The sequence below is a fragment of the Alligator sinensis genome, unplaced genomic scaffold (assembly GCF_000455745.1).
Source record: "Alligator sinensis unplaced genomic scaffold, ASM45574v1 scaffold1127_1, whole genome shotgun sequence".
In the NCBI taxonomy this organism is placed as follows: Eukaryota; Metazoa; Chordata; order Crocodylia; family Alligatoridae; genus Alligator; species Alligator sinensis.
Window position 1 is genome coordinate 546580 of NW_005842693.1, and position 23035 is coordinate 569614.

The 23035-nt window shown below is 46.8% G+C and overlaps 1 protein-coding gene across 1 annotated transcript in view; it reads right to left on the reverse strand.

The window, feature by feature from the left end:
* Window positions 1–21418, reverse strand: part of AADAC (arylacetamide deacetylase) — a 58397-nt gene extending 36979 nt beyond the window's left edge. Inside the window, exon 1 of the mRNA XM_006034036.3 lies at window positions 21239–21418. Coding sequence (XP_006034098.1) covers window positions 21239–21376 — 138 coding nt within the window. The 5' untranslated portion in view covers window positions 21377–21418. The remainder of the gene's footprint in view (window positions 1–21238) is intronic.
* Between the last annotated feature and the right edge of the window lie 1617 nt (window positions 21419–23035).

Below are 23035 nucleotides of genomic sequence, written 5' to 3' on the forward strand. Positions count from 1 at the left end.
AACTTAACTTCATAGTCCTTCACTTACTGTGACATAATGAAGTTTGCTCATGATGTCCAATTGTGGAAGCAGATTCCACAATATCATCAGGCATAATTTTTTTTTACTTGTGTGGCAGAGCTGGTAAAGAAAAGAAAAGAAAGACCCCGCTCACACCCCCACCCGAATCCTGTGAGTGCGTGGGACTTACCTGGACACTCGGACTGGTACGGAGTTGGGAGAGCTAGGGCGAGTACCTTCTCCAGCCCTAGCTGAACTGGGAATCTTCACAGGGAGTGAGGCTGATGCCAGAGCCCCACTCTGATGCGAGTCAGTGTTCAGAGACAGGAAGGGGCCAAAACCCCACACCAGCTCTGTGATTGAGCCAGGAACCAGCTGATCAAGGCTCAGCCATTTCCCCCACAGGGATCACGAGCCTCAGCGGTGCAGCTGAAATCACACTGAATTGGAGCAGAGAGCTGGCAGGAGAGTCCAAGAAACCCAAGGAACTAAGGCTAGGCAGTGAGTGGATATCAGAGCAAGCCAAGCACCAGATGGGTGAGGAGCAGCTGAGCTGCTCACCTTTATTTATTCTTATAAAGGACAGAAGCTTGGGTATCCCAGGAGTTAAATCTGGTGCCTACAGCAACAAGGCTGGGCACAGATAGGACTTTAAATAATTATAAGACTGGAGGTACAAGGTGGGAGTGTAGGGGCTGGACGAGCTCCCAAAACTTGGCTCTCAAGGCCAGTCTGCCAGTCCTAAAGGAAACAGGGCTGCACAAGGCTAGGATCATTCATGGTATGATTGGTATGGTATGAAATCCTCACCCAGGAATTGACTGTTCTCAAATTGAACATCATCTCCTATTCATTGTCCATCAGAGTTGTGGTGCGAAAAATTTAGTGAGGGCAGGAAGAGTCTCTCTTGGAAGACAGTGATCCAAACCTTTCCCTGGCCAGACCCGGAAGTACCTAGTCACCGAGACTCATTAGCCTTTTACAGGTGGCAACTGCAACTCAGTGACAACTAGTTCAGTTAGAGCTAAAAGATATCAGTAACACTTAAGAAACTATATTTAGAAGGGTTATCTAAATCATTTGATAACAAACCACATCAATTTGGAGCAGTTTTGTTGCCAGAATCCCAATGTACTGTGAAATCTGGGAAGGAGAATAAACATACATCTCTCAACACCTTGAGTGAAACACCTCAGTGAGCTTTCTGTCTGTCTCTAGAAACCAGTAATTGCAACTGTGAAACTGAGCTGGAAAACCAACCTATACCAATTCCAATGGGCAGGCAGCAAATTTAGTTTCATACCTATATTTTTTTTACCCAATTTACCAAGTTAATTCCCCTAAGTGACTAAAATCTATAATGTGTGCTTTTGCTTCACTAGTCCTAGCTAATCATAACGTATACAAAAACATTAAGTGAGTGAGAGTGTTGAGGTTGGAGAAATGCCTAACTTTACTATATACTAAATTTTTTTTTAAAAATCCAAATAAAATACAGACACAGACTACATGATTCAAAGAATTCACAGCTGCTTATACAAAAATGGAGAGAAGCTTTAAATTGGCTCATAAATTAATTTCAATATTTTAATCGTGTAAAACTTTACAGCAATAGTTAAAATTCAAAAACAGAACAACATCCAAATTATTCCTATATTTTACATTTTTGGTTTAACATTTGTTAATCTTGTATGTGCATACAAGACAACGTATAGCTACCGGTAATGTAATTTAGAATTGAATTTACATTTTGTAATAATGAAGTAAGTTTATTAAATTCTCTCTCAGAATTGTTTGATTGAATTGACACAAATGGTCCCCTGCTCCCACTGGCATAACTTGACCAAAATTAAGTAAACAACCATAGTTCCGTGTTTATGCCAAAATCATCTGCACAGAGTAATCCAGAACTATTGCAAAAGTTTTCCTTTGTAAGAAGAAAAGGAATGTCAGGTCAATTAATTTAAAATCTTTTATCTGTTGAAAGATGTAATATCTCACACTAAGTTCAGTTTTTGATATTTCAATACTGTATATACTTCTTATTGTATAATTGACTTTTGTTTGCCTTCTACAATTGGGTTTTCCTTTAAAAATCCATTTTTTAATAAAACTCATAAATGGGTCATATTTCTCCAGTATGTACTTTAACTAAGGCACAAAGTTTCAAAGAACAATTAAAAAATTAGTAAAGGTTACAGGTTAATCAAAGTAATATGGTTATTATTAATTAATAATATTATTGTTATCTTACTAAAAGGATCACAGAGGTTAGAAGGAATAGGTTATTTTATGTGTGTTTCTTTGCAGGCAATCAGACCACGTATTATTAGATTATCTAAATATGGATTTATGTGCCTTAGTTTAACTATCCAAGTGTGAAAAGCTGTGTTAAATGAAACACAGCACAACTGCCTTGAGACTTGGAATTATTTTCAGCATCTTGCATTGCTTGCTAAATCCTTTCAGATATGTTTTTTGTTGGTCTTTTGTGATTTAGTTAAATTTAGACACTTCAGCATCCAGCTGTTGCTGAAACTACATTTCATACTTTCGTCTGGAGGACTAACAGGGCAGCTCTGCAGCACACAGAGCAGTGCCAGCTGTCACCACCAACTGTGGTTTTGGCAACTATTTTTGCAAACTCCCTCCCATAAAGGCTGTTGCCCCAGTCACTCTTCACTCAGTTATGCTACTGGGCTAGCTGTGACCCTTGCAGGTCCCTCCCAGCCCCACTCCTCTAGGATTCCATGACCTGATCCAGAGAGGAACCCCCCGCGCTGCTCCCCCAAGAATGGAGTGTTTCAGGCCCCCGTTCTGCTGCAGAAAGAAGAGAGGAAAAGGCCCAGGGCCTGTTTCCCTGTTGCAGTGATCACCTCCACACTGGGATATGCATGACGGACTGCATGAAGCCGAGGGTCTCACCCCTCCCCTAAATAAGTAAAACAGGGCCCGGTGCTGCACAGCCTTCCCTTCCCTGTGATCTTCCCACAGCCATGAGCAGGGATCAGGGCCCTTCCCCTCAGGCACCCTGTCTCTCACTATATTTTAAAAGGCCAGAGGGAGTGAGAGGGGCCCAACTTGTACCCTGGACATGCAGGGAGTGGGTCGGGACTCCTTGCCACTGGGCCAGTGTCTCTTTGAGGCTGCCTGGTACCAGGGCGGTGTCTGCCTGATCTCTGTGATGCAACAATGGAGAGAATGTGGGGCATTTGGAAACAGGCACCAGACCCAGGGACACCTGCTGAGCAGCTTCTCATTCCGCCAGGGCCATGCCCAAGCCTGGTGCAGGGCCAGTGTCCCAGGAGGAGGGGAAGGTGGTGACAGCAATCAAGAGACAAGAGAGGATCCCTCTTCCCCAACTCACACTGCTAACACCACTTACATCACTCTCACCCACCTCCAGGTAGCCGTGATCACTACTAGGGAAGTTGCTGGCATTGGCCTGCAGTTACCAGGTGCTGCAGCTGCCTGATCACAGCCTCCTCTTTCAGACCACCCAGCCTGGGTGGCCTGGCAGCTGGGCCAGCCACTGTGAGCAGTGGCGGGGCTTGGCATGGCAGTTAGCAGCAGCAGCAGAAGGTCCCCTGGGAGGAGCCAGCCAGCCCCTGTGGCACCAGGGCCAGCCTGCACCTGGCTACCCGGCAGCTCCACCACCACTCCAGGGCTATCCCAGCTGAACAGCACACCCAGGCACAATGCCCGGAGCAGCCCTGTAGGGCCCAGGAGCAGCAGCCAGGGCATTGCAAGCAGGGAAGCGGCCTCAGGGTCTCCCTGGGCCGGGCCTGGCTGGAGCTGCTTTCCTGCTTGCAATTCCCTGGCTGCTGCCCCTGGGCCCCATGCAGCTGCTCTGGGCACTGCGCTTGGGTGTGCTGCTCAGCTGGGGCACAGAGGGGGACAGCACTGAGATCCCTCCAGGGGCATCTCTCCCCCTGCCCACCTCCCCTCTGCTTCTGCCCGTGACAGCACTGGCCAGGTCCCTTCCTCCCCCCCTTTGCCTCAGGCCTGGGGCCAATAGCTAGCCACTTCCCCCCGCCCCCCACCACTTGTCTCACCCCCACCCACTTCTCAGCCAGCCAGAACAGTGATAATGCTCTGGCTAAGGAGGAGAGGAGTGGAGCCAACCTTGCTTCCCCAGCCCAGCCTAGCCCAGGGGTACAAATCATGCTGGGATGCCAGAGGACTGCACCCCGGTTTATCTTAAACCAGTTTTGAACATTTTAAAGTGGTTTATGTGCACTGAACTTCTGTTCTGTTACAGCTTTAAACCAGTTTCTGATCACTTAAACCAGTTTATGTGCAACTTCTATCCTAGCATTAAAGACCAGAAGCATTTTCATCATAAACTTTATGAGCTTGCCCTCTCATTTCTCCACTATACCTTGGATGTTTGGTGGGGATGGCAAGAAAGAAGTAAGTGTAAGTGTCTAGAGATACACAGATTTTAAGACCAGAAAGGACCAACTTGGTCATCTCTTCTTACCTAAGGCCAGTAATTTCTGTATCACACCCTCTGTTCTAGCTACAGCACGTCTTTAGATAGGAACAGAGAATTCATTTAAAGACATCAACTGATGGAGAACCCACCATGACCCTAGGCAAACTGTTCTACTGGTTGTTTGCTCTCAATTAAACATTTACATCTATTCCTACTCTAAATTTCAATTTGCCTTGTTCAGCTTCCAACCAGTTTACTTAGGGGTTGTCAGTTCTCGGGGGGGAGGGGGTTCTGTGTTTTTTTTACCCTTCAAATACTTTATTATAGTAAGAGTAATATTGAGCAAGTATTGACACAATCAGGGTACACAGACTGCTTTAAAAATGGCAGATCCCATAGACCTGGATCAATGTGATATTAGACTTAATTGATCTAGGTTAGACCAGTGAATCAAACTTCAGTACAAGGACTGCTCCAAAATCAAAGTAGGTCACAGTCCACTGGCATCTCAGTTGCCTGTGTGGCTTCCTGGTCGTCTCCCCTCACAGGGAGTTGCTGGGCTGCAGAAATCTGTGGTGCTGGTTGCTGATGGGTAGGGGGAAGGGAGGGAAACCGGCTCCCTGTGTGTTATAGATTAATTGATCAATTGAGACAGATTAAAATTTTTGTTTGTTTTAAAATTTTCCACCCCCTTGATGGCCATTGGAAAAGTGATCAAGGAGAGACAGTGAGTGAGTGGGTGGGAGAGGGAGGGGGGGGGGGGGGGGGAAGGAGAGGGAGAGGGAGAGCATGAGTGCGAGCACACAAGAGCAAAGGGGATAAATAATGTCAGGGAGAAAGAAAAATAATCTTTTCAAATCTTCTCCCTTTTTTTTTTCCTTTTGCTTCTCCCCTCCGTTCCTTACTTCTCTCTAAAGCTCTTTGGACTGTGAAAGGCACTGTCTGCCCCAAGAAGATGGAGATGGCCATTTCTCTCAGATGCTCAGAGCATGGTGCTAACACCATGGTTTCAGATTTGATCTTTGGTTGGACTAGATGATCTTCTTAGGTCACTTCCAGCCTTACTTCTCTATGAGATTTTTCTATAAGATGTCCGCACCATCCCCATGCTGGGTGGCGGACCATGCTGGCCTTTTTTTTTTTTTAATTTCTTTTAAATTATTTTCAAATTTTCCCTTTTTGCATTCACCATGGTAATGATTTCTGCCCACACCACTCCTGGAGTGTCTGGAGTGGTGCCATGCTTCCCCCTGTGGCAACCATCTCCCAGCCCAGCCCATCTGGGGTGGCTTTTCACTCTGCTTGGGATCTGTGCTTCTCCACACCATGCACAAGGGGCCAGGATAGTGGGGCCACATGTGCATGTACAAGAGCCTTTGGTGGTAGGTTCAAGTCACTGCTTGGAGTACTTTTTTTCCCCTGTTCCTCTGTCTCCCTTGTGTGGACCTGGCTGCTCCCCATCTCCCTCCACTGGCAGCAAGACTGTTCTGATGTGCATGTGCATATCATTACAGTGCTACAGAGCACACTCAATTAAGTCTGCTGGAGTGTGATAATTACTAGGATTGTGCGAAGCTTCAATAGCTAATTTGATTTGGAGGAGATTTGGCCTGATTCAGTGGCTGAATCTCTGAATAAAAGGTTCAAATTGATTTGGAACCCTCTGAATCTATTCAGAGAGATTCGGAGATTCGGAAGGCTTTCACCCTCTTTCCTGGCAGCAATGAGTCTTCTGCTGCTAGTGGGATTAAGGAAGTGGTAGCAGTGCCAGCACCTGCACCACCATCAACAACCCCACTAACCAGCAGCAGCATCACATTCTCCACCCCAATTTCAGTTCCCAGTGTGAGCCTTCCAGTGCCACAAGAGGAGCTGGATCTGGAAGCAGAGGAGCTGAGGGCCATAGCAAAGGAAATTCTGGGGATTGAGGGGGAATCTGAGTTTGTGCTCCACACCCCTCAAAGTTCCCATAGAGGCAAGTCTCCTTGCCTCTACGGGAAGTCTCCTTTATATGGAAAGCACTTCAGAGGAGGTTGTGGGAGCCGGTGGCTCAGAGTCTCCTGTTGTTGTGCCTCTGCCTGGGGAGGAGGGGGATAAGGCAGGATCCCCACCCTCAACCTGTAAGTGGGTGGGTAGTGTACTGTAGGATCATTTTGAAGTGGCAGATGATCCCAGGTATGCTACCTGCTAGCACTGCCAAAGGCAGATCAGCCAGGGCAAGGACATGAAACACTGTGCCAACATGGAAATTCCGCTGCATCTCAGGAGGCAGCACCGTCTTGCCCTTGTTCCTTCTCAGCCTGGCACCAGTAGAAGCATGCCCAAAAAGAAGCCCCCTTCTTACTCCAAAGCCCCTATCCCCAAGAAGCAGAAGCAGGCCACCCTGGACCAGTGGAGGAAAGGCAGAAACAAAGGGGGGTGCCTTCCGAAGGCAAATGAGGTCACCCAGAGCATTGGGGAGATGCTTGCTCTGAATGGCCAGCCCTTCTCCTTCATTGAGCCTCCAGGGTTCAGGCGGCTCACGGCACTCATGGCCCTATCACAACAAGTGCCCACACATATCACCTTTAGCAGGAAGGTGATGCCCTCCCTGTATGAGGCATGCAGGGAGTACTTGAGGGAGGAGCTGTGCAAGACAGGTCTTCAGGTAGCCTTGCACTTCACCTTGGACATCTGGAGCATCCAAGGTGGAGATCACGCCTACCTCTCCTTCACAGGGCACTGGTGCGATCAGTCAGGCCATCAGTAGGCTCTCCTTCAAGCTGAGGTGATGAATGAGTCCCACATGGCAACCAAGATCACGGGGGTCATGAACTGCTTGGTGCAGGGGTATTCATTGGGCAGGGACAGCTCACCTGTAGGTTCATGGTCACCGACAATGGGGTCAATATGGTCAAAGTGGTCCATGGTGCCAAATTGTTGGCATCCGCTGTGTGACACACAAGTTCCACCTCATAGTCAGGGATGCCTTGGAGGGGGGCAGGGCTTCCAGTGATGGTGCTGTCACTACCAGCCAGCTTATTTTGAAATGCAGGAAGGTGGTGGGCTACTTCTACCAGAGCATCAAGGAGAGCAAAATGCGCATCAAACAGGCAGAACCGAGCATTCCACAGCACAAAATCATGCAGGATGTAGAGACTCAGTGGAACTGCACATACCTGATGCTGGAAAGGCTGGTCGAGCAACAGAAGGCCATCCATGAGATGGCCTTGGTCGGGGAGACTGGGATCAGCAGCACCCTTAACAAAACAGTGGGATACCATCTCCCAGATCTTGGGGGTCCTCAAGCCATTCCTTGAGGCCACTGAGAGCCTCAGCACTGGTGATGTCCTCCTTAGCCAGGTGATCCCCATAGTGAAGAAGCTTGAGAATGTAATGGATAAGTTCCAAGGAATTGATGTTCCTGCCTTGGGCAAGCCGCTTTCACCAGAGGTACAGCCACTGGTGAAGCATCATAAGGGCATAAAATAATGACTGGATCCATTGCAGTCCAATACAGTCCACATGCTGGCTGGCATATGCGACCCAAGGGTGAAAGGGAGTGTCTTCAGCAGCAAAACCCTCAATCACTGGATGGAGGTGCTGGTAAACAGAGATAAGGAGGCAGGAGGGCAGAGGTGGGGGGATGTGGAAGAGGGGGATCATACTCGACTTGGGGGGAGGTGGGTAGTGGAGTCCCCCAGGGCTCGGTCCTGGGGCCTGCGCTGTTCAATTTCTTCATCAGCGATCTTGATGCTGGGGTGGAAAGCAACCTGTTTAAATTCGCTGATGACACCAAAATTTGGGGGGAGGTGAGCACGCTAGCAGGGAGAGAGAGATTGCAGAAGGATCTGGATAGGTTACAGGGGTGGGCAAACAGGAACAGGATGTGTTTCAATACGGACAAGTGCAGGGTGCTGCACTTGGGTAGTAGGAACCAGCAGCACACTTATACGATGGGGAACTCCCTACTTGAGAGCACGGAGGCGGAAAGGGATCTTGGTGTCATTATTGACTCCAAGATGAACATGGGCCGACAATGCGAGGTCATGGTTGGCAGGGCTAACAGGACCTTGTCGTGAACATTCCTCCATCACAGTCTTGATATTGGGTTACAGGCTGACCATGGGCTGCCCTATGCACTGCTGCCATCTGATACCAGGAAGGCTAACGGAACCTGCAGAGCAGATTATCAGCCTCCACAAGAGAAGGCTGAGGGGGGACCTGGTGACCGTCTATAAACTCACTAGGGGGAACCAGAAGGGTTTGGGGGAGACGCTGTTTCCCCTAGCCCCCGCTGGCATAACAAGGAGTAATGGGCACGAGTTGATGGAGAGGAGGTACAGATTGGACATCCGAAAAAACTACTTCACAGTTAGGGCGGCTAGGAGCTGGAACCAACTTCCAAGGGAGGTGGTGCTGGCCCCTACCCTGGGGGTCTTTAAGAAGAGGCTGGATGCCTACCTGGCTGGACTCATTTGAGTCCCGTTTTTGTTTTTAGGGTTTTTTGTTGTTCTCCCGCCCTGGCGGGGGGTCGGGCTAGAAGATCTATTAGGTCCCTTCCGACCCTAAAACTATGAAACTATGAAACTTTCCCGTGCTAGGACTCCAACCATGAGCCAATCTCCTCCACCACAGCCGCTGCCAATGTGGGCCAAGGGCATGGCTACAATGTTTGGGTACATAGGCACCAGATCCCACCATCAGGCAGGTAGTGCAGAGGCCTCAGTGGCTACCTATCTCATCGAGGACATGGAGCCACTACACTGAAGCCCCTTGGCCTACTGGGCAACCCCCACCAAGTGTGGCATGATCTGGCTACGGTTGCCCGGGAACACCTGCCTTGTCCACCAACCAATGTTATAAGCAAGAGGGTGTGCAGCATTGCTGGTGATGTTGTGACACTCCACCGCACCTCCTTGGATCCTGGTTTGGTGGAGCAGCTGGTGTTCCTGAAGGTGAACCTCCCACTGCTGGGGTTCCCCAAGCTCCACATGCAGATGGAGTGAGTGCCACCCTCCTCACTCACCTATTTGTTTTTTATTTGCTTTCAGAACCTTGAGGTGCACTTTCACAGAAACCCCTGCGCCTATCTCCTTAAAACTTGGTGAGCCCCTCAGAAGGGGCTACCAAACCTGCTATTTTCATCTGAATCTGCAAAAAAATTACAAAGTTATAGGTATTTTAGCGATTCCCCAGTATAGTCTATGGCTGAATCTCCGAATCGGTACCAAATCTCCAAATCGGCCAAATCCAAATCCAAATCAAATACTTGCTGCTTCACACAGTCCTAGTAATTACAGGTCAGTCGCATCATGCGCGCATTTAACTTGTGCGAATTCAACTATACACGGGATGGGGGGGGCGGGGCTTGAGCTTGCATGCAGTGCTGCTGCTTACCTGGAGGCCCATTATGGTGGGGACAGCCACTGCCTCCAAAACCTCCCGCTGTCGCCCTGGAGCCAGCCAGCCACTAGGTGGCAGCGGCAGCGTGGTGGTGGCCAGGCGGCACGCAGCCATCCCCACCACCACCCCACGCTGCGCCGCTGCCACCGGCCGCACAGCTCTGAGCACAGCGCCATGTGCAAACTCAAGCCCCACCCCCTATCCCACCCTGCATATAGTCACCAATTTTCACCTTATGCGATTTTCGCTTTACGTGCTGACTTCAGCACCTAACCCCCACATAAGATGCGACTGACCTGTACTACACTCCAGCAGACTCCTGTGTCTAGTGTATCAGCATCCCCACACTGAAAGATGGTGGTGGGGGCCACTGCCATTTTTCAGTACAGGGATGCTGATGCATGAGATGCTCCATGTGCTTTAATTAGAGCAGCTCTCGGACCCACTCTAACTAAAGCACCCCCTCCCCCCCCCACACACACACACACATTCCTGGAGCACATGTATAAATGCACTTTGTTTCTCTGCTAGCCCAGGCAACAGCTCTATATTGAAGCAAGAATGAAGCAAATGTCCCCCTTTCCCATCTCTGCACACGCAGTGGCTGGGGTGCTGTGCATGTGCACCATGCTATCACAGCTGATCCCCCCCTTCTCCACAGTGCCTCCTCCTGCATACCCACTGATCCCTGTACCTCCCGTGAGTGGATGCAGTGACAGGGAGACTGGGTTGGAGATGCCTGTCACTGACTCAGCAGTGCTCACTAAGCCCCAGAAGCCTGGACAGGCTGTAGGTCACATTGGGAGGCATGCTTGAGCACCCCCATCCTGCTGGCCTTGGCTATGCTCTCCCCCCTCACACTCTCCCAGAATAGCAAAGTTCTGTTCTGTTCACTCCCAACCTAAACTAGGGTGCTTACAGAAACCCACAAAGGTTCTGCCTCCAGTTTTTTGAATGTCTTTACTTAGGCTTAGTGTCAAGAAAAAACAGCAAAAAGAATTCTAAAGGCCTGAAGGAAGGTAAGAAAAATGTTCAACAAAGAAATGTCTTCAGCAAACATCACATGTAGTTGGTACATATTAACCCATGCCTAGCACACACACACTTTATTACACTGACAGAGATATGATTTTTGCAGCTAGAAATTTGTATAGTCATGTCACGTACTTAAACTTCCCAGTTTCCAGGGATCAGGGTCAACCCCGCTATGATATATGCTTGAGCTAGAAAAGTATTTTTGGAATTAGCATAAAATCAAGTAAACTAAATCCCCCATCCTCTAATCGCATACATGTGTGTGAAATTCTTTAATCTCACAGACTAGGAATGGACATTACACATAAACTAGCTTAAGTGATCAGAAACTGGTTTAAACCTGTAACAGAACATAAGTTGAGTGCACATAAACCAGTTTCAAAATGGCAGAAACTGGTTTAAGATAAACCTGGTTGAATGTAGTATCAGATTTAACTAATTTGGGTCAAACCAGTTTATGCAATGTCTGTCCTTAGACCCCTTCCTGGTTTAAATTAAACCAGAGTCTCCCAGTATCCCAGATGCTTTTCTGAGCCAGGCTGTTCTCTCTGCTCGAGAAAACAGGCTGGCCCTGCCACTCTCCTCCATAGCCAGAGCTCTGAGGGAGACTGCAGGCACAGCAGGGTCACCCTGGCTCCCTCACTGCTCAAGCAGGGATTCCCCCCTCCCTCCTTCCCATCTCCCATAGTGTGGACCCCAGCCCCACGGACCCTAGGCATGTGATATGCTAGCTAATACTAAGAGGTGTCCGTGTGTGTCTCCAGTTTCACTGGGACAGGCAGACAAAACAGTGTCTGCTTAGGGTGCTTCGGAGCTAATCAATAGATCAGCTAGTAATGTCCCTCCCTTCCTTCCCTGGAAAAAGCTCCCCGCACCCTGTTGCATCAGAGTGCTAGCCCAGAGCTAGGGGCTGGCAACACTCCCACTCCTTGAGCAGGCAGCAGAGAAAAGCCTGAGGCAGTGGGGGGTTTACACCCCTCCCTAATCAGAGCATCCTGCTGGCTCCTAGCAGGCCCCACTTCATCGCAGGGAGCCATACCAGCACTATGGAAGGGAAGGGAGGGCTGCTCAAGCACCCCTGGCTTCTAGCCTGAGCCACTGCAGGCATGGGCTTGCATTTCCAGAAAGAAAAGGAAATGTCTATCCACCTCCAAATCAGTTCAAGCTTTGCAAGTTAGACTAACCTGCAAAGATTGAATCAATTCATGCTCAGGCTTTTTGAATGTCTGTCCCTAGCCACAGAACCTCACTGAAGTCAGGGGAGCTCTCCATAAGTAGGCACATGTGGCTACTAATGTGGATCCAAATGCAGTATTGAGGCATGATTCATCCAATTTGCTTCACATTTCTTGCAGCCATAGCAGCATTCTTTTGCTATTTTAAATATAATTTCGAACTGGAATCAAATGCATCCAGATGATCTATTCATCATCCACAGAGAGGTGTTAGACTTAGAGGTTGATAAACCGCTGAAGTAAAATGTCCAGGTGTAAGGGAAGCTGAGTATAGGATTCAACTCATGCCCAATAATGGACTTCAAAAGAATTTAGAGCACTGAGAAGCTGAGCCATGAAACTCAAAAGTAGAAAAAAAGCTTGCCCACCTCTAATTTGGACTGTCTGCAGTACCCAAAGCAGCATTCCCTAGGACTTCTTAAAGAGATGAAGCATTCAGCTTTTGCCATTTCAAGGCTTTTATCTTGGCTTTTTGATGCAAGCTTTTCCCCCTCTCTTTTAAAATCAAAGCAAGAAAATAGAAGGTTCAAAATAGACAGAATCTTTTTAATAAGTGCTCCTCTCAAACTCAGACCCGCTATTAAGCGACTATAAATTGTTGCCATCTGACCGGATGCTCTTAAGTGGCATGGAGAAGTGAGTTTGTTGGCAATTTACTTATTGGTCTTAAACCAAAAAAAAAAAGGAATACATAGAAAAAACTATTCAACTGGATACTAAAATATATATCATTCTTATTAGCCCTCACTAGAGGATCAAACTACTTCAGTATTACCAAGCACAGAGTACTGTTCATTAAAGTAAGTGATTACTCTTTACTTCAGAGTAAAGAGATTTCCATATAATTAAAACCACCATCACAAGTGGCACCCTTCTTGACAGTCTCATAAAAAGTCCAGTGATTGACTATGCATGTAAATTATACTACTATCTTGCTTCTAAAGTTTGTCGATCCAGAACAGATCTGATGCACTTTAGCCACCTCAGATCTAATTTGTACTGGTATAAACACAGAAACTATTATAATCAAAAGAGTCTCTCTAGGTTAACTCTGCTGTACATAAGATTATAATTTGAATAACTGATGGGGGAATCTGCTCTATTCTATTTACACTGCAATAGTTCTGTAGGTTGAGGATGTCAATGTGAAGCACAGTTAATCCCTTGCAAGTATCAAGTCCACTTAAAAAACGAAAATAAACAATGCTCCAGTATTGAAGTAATGCATAATCCCTCTGCATATCCGTTTTCACCACAGAAGTCAATGAAAGTTCAGTGGAAGTAGGATCAGGCATGTAGCACCTACTGAAATTAATACAAGTTACACTAGTAGGTATATTTCTTGCAGACTAGTCTCAGTAGCATGGGCAAATACTGTACTATCCAAAAGATAGAAGCATATTACTAGGGGTGACATAAACAACAATGCTATTATGGGAGATGACTTTATTTGGCACTAGTTAGGCCTCCACTGGAGTCTGGCATCCATTTCTGGGCACCACACTTTAAGAAGAATAGGAAACTGGAGAGGATAGGAAGGTGAACAATGATGATAATAAAAGGGCTGGAAGGCAAGCTGCATGAGAAAAGACTTAGAGAACTAGAACACTTGGTCTGCAGAAAAGAGATTAAGAGGAAACATGATAGCAGTTAGTATAAAGAAGTGGGAGAACAACTGCCTTCCTTTGCCACAGACGGCAGGATATGAGGCATTGCATTTTAACTACAGTAAAGCAGATTTAGATTAAACCTCAGGATAATTTTCCTACCTGTAAAAAGTAGGAAAAAGGAACAATCTCTGTAGAGGACCTTGAGACCCCTTCCAGCCCTAGGATTCTATACCAAGCCTGCATCTGCCGTAGCGTCTCTCAGAGAAGCCTCCTTCACTAATGGCGAGTTTGCTGGCTGTGCTCTAATGCTACACAATGGAAGCAGACAGAAGTGACATTTTTGTTGTGTAATCTGTTCCCTGAAAGCACTTTACAGCTGTGATCTAACACATGTGCATGGTTGCAGTACACTTCTAAAATGGCCAATCATGCAAAAAAATTAACCCTTGTCTAATCAGGTAACAGATTAAGGTGCTGTGCTTTAGAATGCCTTAGGGAACTTGTGTTCCCTTGAGGGTTAATTTTTCATGCAAGGGCGGGGGAGTGGGTAGAGGAGGGACTGTGGTCAGATCCCAGCCCCAGGAAAGATTCTGGCCTTGCCCGGCCGGGTTGGAACAGCCCCTGTCAGAGTCCCTCGCTGCTCCAGTGGCAGGGGCAGGGATGTGACCAAATGCCATCCTAGCATGGCCCGTTAAGGTGAAGGGGGCACACAGGGGATTTATTTCCCCCTCACCCCCCTCTCCCACTGGGGATTACAGCCAGGGTCTGCCAGGCCCAGATGCCACCTCTGCCACTTACTCCCAGCCAGGAAGACCTCAGCTGAAGTTCACCAGGGGAGAGGGGAAAAATAAACCCCTTCCCTACCCTCTTTGCCTTAGGGGGCCATGCCAGTCAGTGTCTGGCCATGCCCCTGCCCCTACAGCTGAAGCAGTGTAGGGGGGACCCTGATAGATGTTCCCTGTCGTGGTGTCCTGGGAAGCACAAGCCTCTTCCTGGTGGGGAAGGGGGGCTGCACCATGGGCCAGAGTGAATGGGCAGAGCTGCACAGACTACACAGGGCAAGTGGTGGTGGTAGTGATGATAGGGAGGTTTGGAGGACTATGGCCACCCCAAAATTAAAATTAGTCCCCTAGCCACCCCTCCCAGCACCACCACCACCCTGCACAGTCTGCAGCCACTCTGCCCACCTCGCTCCCACCTGCAGAGCAGTCCCCCACCAAGAAGAGGGTTGTGCTCCCAAGGACACTATGACAGGGACAGCTACCCCTGTCAGGGTCCCCTCCCCCAACCCTCGCTACTCCAGTGGCATGGGAGGGAGGGGGGAATAAACCCTCTCCTTGCTCCCTTCGCCTTAGGGAGCCATGCCAGGCTGGCAACTGGCCGTGCCCGTGCTCCTGCCACTGGAGTGGCGAGGGGTGGGGAGGACCCTGACAAGGGCTGCTTTGCCCCAGCCAGGCAGACCCCAGCTATGGTCCATGGGGAGGGAGGGAGTGGAGAGGAGAGGGAGGTGGGAATAGACCTTCTCCCTGCCCCCTTCACCTCAGAGGCCCATGCTAGCCAGCATCTGACCATGCCCCCTCCCCTGCACTAGAGCGGCAAGAGGGGAGGGACCCTGACAGAGGCTGCTTCACCCCAGTCAGGCAGACCCCAGCTGGGATCCCCTGGGGGGAGAGGGGAGGGAGAGGTAATAAACCCTCTCCCTGCCTCCTTCACCTCAGGAGGCCATGCCAGCTGGAGTCTCGCCATGTCCCCACTCCTGCTCTGGCTAGAGAGCACAGGGGCAGGGCCAGCCCTGCTCTCTGGAGCAGACAGCACAGCCCAGCCCAGGGCTGCAGAGCATGCTGGGAGACGCTGATTTAACTTAAACCAGGAAAGGGTCGGGGACAGAAGTTCCATAAACCCACTTGACCTCAATCAGTTAAGTCTGATACTACATTCAATCAGGTTTATCTTAAACCAGTTTTGGTCATTTTGAAACTGGTTTATGTGCACTGAACTTCTGTTCTATTATAGGTTTAAACCAGCAGCTATGTATGGCCTTTTTATCAGTCTTTGGCTGAGGGTAATCACCGGTTCCTCCTCCTCCACATACTAAGATCAAACCTTTACCAGTTACTTCCCCTCAAAAGCCTACCCATCTGTTCTGGACATACATCTTCTTGATCACCCTCCTACATAACTGAAACTTGAAGCAGGCATGACATAGAAATTTGGTGCAGGTTACAGTTAGATTATGTTAACCATGCAATTCTGAGCCTAGAAACAATAGGGTCTAATCAAATAGCTTTTCAGGAGCCATGCTTTGCTTCAGTTGGCCCTACATGTTTGAATGTAAATGTAATTATGCACTAATGTCTTGAATTATACTGCAGATGTTCACTGCCTTGAGGTTTCAGCAGTTACATAATTAAACAAACCCACAAAAATTAAATATGCACACTTTTTACTCACCAGTAATTTTCTTATTATGTCATTTTATGTCAGACAATAAACATCAGACTATGGATTCCAGATGTGGTATAGAAATCACTTAGAGTAACTGTGGTTTCTATTTGAAAAGGCCATTATAGAGAACTACACTAATCTAGCATTCTGTGTTTTGAAACTACTGTGCAAACATGTACTGATTAAACAGCAAGTGAGAGCTATATGCATTCCTTGTGAGGGTGGGAACATGAGATAAGGAAAGATTAACCCATGATTTGTCCATAGCTATGCAGCCAGTCAGTGACAGTGGCCAGAATTACAATTCTGGTTTGCCTAAGTCACGATCACATGTTCATTCCTCTAGCCCACTCTGCTTTTCCATTTTGTTACATAGGATTCATTCATGTGAAGGATCCAGACAGACTTATGTAAAACTTTCTGTCAAGTTATATAACCATCTTCTTTACAAAGTGCTATTTGCAAAGACTTAAGGCACCAACAGAGCACTCTTTTTCTGGAAAGATTTTCCTTCTAAATGCACTATGAATACATTACTTATGAGGGTAAATTATTGATTTATGCCAAAATATGCCAGTAATAGAAAATATTATTCATACTTTTCTTTAGAACTCTGATTATGCCTATCCCTCTTGGCCTTTTACTACCTACTATCCCCACTCTGGAATCCCTTTTGAACTGCAACTATCAGTCACATCGGTTTATTCCCACTCTCATTAATAATCTCTGGGACACAATGAAGATTATAAAATCATGATAAAAGTATGCAAAGCTTTGTACATACATCCAGCTGGAGTATGAATAGGAACATGATGTCAAACAGTATTTTACTATGAAGTATTAGTAACTTTAACCAAGTGGTGTGGGCCAATTTCCTATAAGACAGAACTCATCTTATGCATTTAACTACATTTTGTAGATAAGAATGTAAAGGACACAAGTAATAATGCCTAGAGGCAATCTGGAACAGGTCTGACAAGCTAATGCTAGAGGTATGGAGACCAAAACAAGGAGTGGCATCAAAAAGAACTTATATGAACAACTAGCCAAGACATAGCTTTTTTGTCTCCCACAAATTAGATCACATATAACACAAATCCAGGGATCCCCAAAACATTATCCAGTGACCAAGTAATCAAAACTGGGCAGTGATTTTATGCGACTAAAATGAGGCCAATGAGAGTTCATTTTCAGAGGTACTAAGGGCTCAGTCCTTAGTCTCTTTACCTAAGTACAGACAGCCAGAAACCCCAAGGATGAATTGATTCAACCTTCACAGGTTAGTCTAAACTGCATAGATAGAACATATGAGCAAGTGAACAGGACTCACTTTTGATTCCAGAAATGCAGCCACATGTCTTGTAGGGGCCAAGGCCAGAAGCTAGGGGGCACTACAGCACACTTTCCTGCTTTACTGGGTCACACAGCTTGAATCTGAAGGGAATCTGGGACAGACAGAAGTTCAATAAAACAATTCAACCTAAATCAGTTAAGTCTGATACTACATCCATCCAGGTTTATCTTAAACCAGTTTCAGCCATTTTAAAAGTGGTTTATGTTCACTGAAATTCTAGGCTAAGTACAGGCAGTCAAAAATCCCACATCTGAATCAATTCAGTCTTTACAGGTTAATCTAAAATGCATAGATTAAACTGAGATACACCTGGACAGACATTTACTTTTGATTCAGGAAATGTGGCCACATGCCTGCAGTGGTTCAGGCCAGAAGCCACGGGGTGCTACAGCATGGATCTCTAGCACATAGCCAGCTTGGGCTGTGTGTTTGCTTCCTCTTCCTGCTGCCCCTGAGGTCTCTATGATTTGCACTCCAGAATCACGCCAGAAGAACTCTGCAGGGTTGCTCATTACTTCCTCTTCCTGCTTCCAGGTGCATCTGGGATTTGTAGTCCACAGTTGCAGCCAGCAGTAAGTTTAGCAGGGCAGGGCAGCTCTGTACTTAGGGGAAGAGGGGTTTTAACTGCGGAAAGCAGGGTTTAACTCCCCTCCCTGGCCCCAGACTCCACCTGGGGTTTGCCTGGGAGGGGCAGTCCCTGCCCCCTCCTCCACCATTTTCAGTTTCAGCCATTTAGAAACATAACTTCTGCTCTGTTACAGGTTTAAACCAGTTTCTGATGACTTAAATTGGTGTATGCATAACTTCTGTCTGTAGCGCTTTTGTATAACAGATTTGAACCAGTATCCAATCACGTACACCAGTCGATGTGTAATTTCCTTACCTAGCCTTTATGGCCATCTCCCACAAAGGATCCCAGGATGTTTTGCACCTCCCACACAAATTCCCCCTCATAGGGTGGATGGACTAGCATTGGAACAAGCTGTCTGCTCCGGCCAAACAGAGAGGTATGTCTAGCACCCAACTTCTGGCCTGCATTTCCAGAATCAAAAGTGAATATCTGTTTACTTGCTTATTGTTTCAATCTATGCAGCTTTGCAGCTTAGACTAACCTGCAAAGATTGAAGTGATTCAGCCTCATGCTTTTTGACATTTAGCTTGGCTGGGCATCTATGTGGCAAAATGGGATAGCGGCCAGTAAGTCCCCTCCCATTTGGATCAATAACCTATTGGTTAGGGTACTTTGCAATGGAACAAAAGACAAGTTCTAGTCTCCCCTAACTGAGAGGGAATTTGAACCTGTGTCCTGCACTTCCCAGCAAAGTGCACTAACCATAGGCCATGGGCTAAGCATTGCCCAAGCTCCTCCCCTCCAGCCCTTATCTTGAAATGGTCCACTGCATCTTGCATTTAATATTGATTAGATAAAATGCATAAAGGCACTGGGAAAATTTCTGCCCCACAGAGGAGCAAGGGCTCAGGCTAGAAGCCAGGGCATCCCTTCTGGGGCAATCATAGTGTCTATCTCACTGAGTTCCAAGTCCTCTGCCTTGTTGTCTTCCCTCTGGCCCCATATCTCTCCTGCACAGGCTCTGGGCAATGCTTAGCTTGTGCTTAGTGCTGGTGATTAGACCACTGTGCTAGAAAACAGAAGATGGAAGTTCAAAGTCTCTCTGACCAAGATCCTAGAACCCAGGTCTCCTGGTTCCTACAAAAATGTTTTAACCAGTAGGGCATTGGGCTAAAAGCATAGGCAGTGAAACACCGGGGCTATTGGGGCTCCGCCCTCTGCAAACGCAGGCAGCCCAGTTCCAGGCTCCAGGTGTCTGCAACAGCGGGGAGATGTGGGTGGAGAGGAGAATGCACACAGATGAGCAGCCAGAGCCTGCAGGTGGCCAGGAACTCAGCCCGGCCCGGGCCATCCCGTACCCAGCAGGTAAATGTGTGGACTGGAAGGGGTGCAGAGGAGGGGAAGCAGATTAAGGTCCCCGCGTGGACGGTGGTGAATAGGGCCCTGGGGCAGGTTGTGAGATGCTCCAAGCCTGGGTGGCTTGTCCAGGAGTGCAAGGGGGGGAGGGTCCCACTGCTGCGTGCACCCCTGGGGCAGACACAGGGGCACGTGCCCCTTGCTCTGTGTATGGGGTGGAGGAAGCTGCCACTGTGCACTATACTCTGGACTCTGCCTCTGCTGCTGGTTCCCAGACAACAGCACAATGCCACGTGCTTCTCACTGCCGGGCAAGTTGTTCAGCCAGCACACAGGAGGCACAAGGCATTACACAGCTGCCAGGGCACCAGCAGTAGGGGCAGAGCCCAAAGCCCAGCATGTAGCAGCAGCTGCCTCCACCCCACACACGAATGAGGGGGCACGTATCCCCTGTGCCTGCCCCAGGGGTGCATGCAGCAGTGGGAGCCTCCTGTCCCCCATGCCCCTGGACAAGCTGCCCAGGCTCGGAGCATCCCACAGCCTGCGCCAGCCCCAGCCCTGGCCACAGGGCTCCATTCACCCCTGTCCCTGTCTCTGCCCCACTCTGTCCCTCACCACAGGGGCCTCTATCTATCCCCCCGCCCCTTCCCTACAACAGATTTACCTGCTGGGGGAAGAGGCATACATGCACAAGCACACAGCCCCCCAAAATTAAACCATATTTTCTTCCTCTGCCTACAGCTAAAAGAGGTGTGCCCTCCTACTACTACTACTTTGTTTTACTTCTGGCAAGTTTTCATAGCAATTCTGTTTAATCCTGTGACAAAACTAAATCTCAACCTGTGCATAAATGCCAAAAAACCACTGGCACCTATCTGCCTACATGCCATGTAGGTGTGTATAGTGAAATAGGATATAGCTCTAAGCATCAACTCCAGCTACAGTCAGTGACAAAGGTGGATCCTTAGCACGTCTGAAAAGCAAGTCCAAGAATTCTTAGGATAGGCACCAACAAGGTCAGAGACACAAAAATCAGGCAGCACTTATAAATATCAGGGCTTGAAGCTTAGAGCTTAAATTGGTCAGCCTTCCCCTAACCCCTCTCTGAAGACAGAGCAAAAATTACTTTACAAACAAACTACCAAACCTTCATAAGGAATGCAACAAAAATTTAATACAAAATCAAATTTGGTGCAGTCATTTCTGATTTGCAAACGCAAGCTGGGTTCAAAGTAAAGGGCAGTGTGAATGTATTAGATTACATTTCTTAAACTATAGCACTTACTACACTTTGCAGGTATGGTTACCAAGAGTTAGTAACCACAGCCCTGAGATCTACAAATACAGGAAAAACCTGTTATTTATAAAAAGCCTGTGAGGCAAACAAAAATAATGGTATGCAGAATAACACATTATTTATGTAGTTAAGCATGACTGCATAGTACATGACTACAGTGAAGCCAAGAAAACTGAAACTAAGAATATAATATGTAGGGGAAGCAAAGCCAAGAAATTTGAAACTAAGACTATAATATGTTGAGGAATAAGGAACATAGTTAGTTACACAGGCCCTATGTATTGTAGTCACAGTACTATCCCAGCTCATTTCTAGAGAGCTGTATATGGGTCTCTATGTCTCATTCTTTTCCCCCAATAGGTTGTTTAATATCATGGTTACAGTTTAATACATGGTTTCAGGTACTGTTAGACAGCATTTTTTATATACCCCAGTTCAACTCTTAATACTGTTCTTTTCTCTCATCCCCTTCTCACCCAAAAATACCTGGAGGAAATAAAATTCCAAACTTACCATATGTCCTACAGATCTAAAACCAGCACTTATGAGCATCAGTTTCCAGCGTTCCTCTATGTTCTCTGGAAGTGGTGTATAAACATAGTAAGCTACCAGAACAGCTGCAGTGAGAAGAAACAGTGATTTAGTTCCCATGTTTTACTATCCACTTCTTTCAAGGCTGATCAGATTAAATGTTCTCACTGACTCTTAGTTGCAAGTCAGCACACTCTGATAGGGCAATGTTAATCTGCTGCTATGTCTGGATCACGCCCAGGCAGTGAACTCTCATCTGATCCCCCTGAACAGAGGTTATTCTGATACACAGAGAGAAAACATGCGTTTCATTAGCAATTGTTCTGCTATTGAAAACAGATGTAGAGGCAATATTTAAAGCTAAATTTAAACATCAAAGTACACACATTGATATCACCCTGGTATTTTAATTTAGATTCAATAGCTAAAGAGCTCTTGTAGCAGGAATCAGAGCTCTAAAAGGCAGCACAAACTTAAGGACAGAATGCAGCATATAATTAAGAGCTGCTGCAGTGTGCTGATCATAGACAAATAACCCCCTTGAAAGAACAAGAGTCGGATAAACTACTACTACATTACAATGCAGAGAGATCCTGAATGAAATGCAAACACATCCCCACTGATAACAGAAAGAATCAATTTAGTGGAACAGATCAGACCACATATTAATCTGGTCTGGCATCTTGTGTATTTGACAAAGGAAAATACCTAGTGCTTCAGAGGAAAGTGAATTGTTTCTACTCCCAGTTAAAGCCAACTGTACAATAATGTGGTTGGCTGAAACAACAACAACAATAATAATAATAGTCCTTGTGGACTATTGTGCTCTGACAGGATTAGATAGATTTATCTGATCATTTTTATTTTAAAAGTTGTGTTATACAAATAGTATTCAGCATCAATATATCTAACTCCTTGAAAACAAAATATCCAGCTCCATGAATTTTCACAGTTCAGTCACTCAAGGGCTTGGCCTTGCATCTCAGTAACGTGATTTTTGAGAACACGGGAAACACATTCACTCTTCTCTATTCTGGCAGTCACTCACAGAGACAAGAAAATGCTAAAAGATCGTGGGGGTGTTAAACCAAGCATGTGAAACTTGTCGCATCTCTGCCTGAGCTTTGCAAATCCAATCCTAATGAAAATAAAAGAAAAGGGCTTACCACAGGCACCTTGATTCACTTATAGGTCCTACCTTGCCTTTTCAGTCAGATCCTTCACTGCCTTCTAGAGAGCTAGCTAAAAGTTAGGCCGTGTAGGTCTGTACATCTTGAAATCTCATTTAACAACATTCTACACTAGACTCAAAAAATAAAAAATAGACTCAAGTAGCCATGATGTATGTAGGTGTATGCTTTGTGAGGCTCTAGGAGACCGATATATCTGAGTACACTAAATATTATATAGTCTAGTGTGTAAATTCTTACTTTTTATAAAATCCCCATAAGAGAAATTCACCTAACTACAGAGAGCTGACAGCACTCTTAACTTTGAAAACAGCTTTAAGTGGTGCATACTTAGTCAAAATGAGGAAAGGTTTGACAACCAGTACGAGAAAGCAGAGGGGATTCTGACCAGTGGAGTCACATTGCTCTTGCTGTTCTCCATGTTTTTCTGAAGCATGACATGGCATGCTGACCCTTATGTACAGTATCCCACAAAAGAGCATGTCTTCACCATAGAGTTAACCTAGATCTGAGGCTCTAGCTTAATTTATTCCTTTGGAAACAGCCATACTACAGAGCCCTGCCTGAAGGTATTGTGTCCTCACTGGTG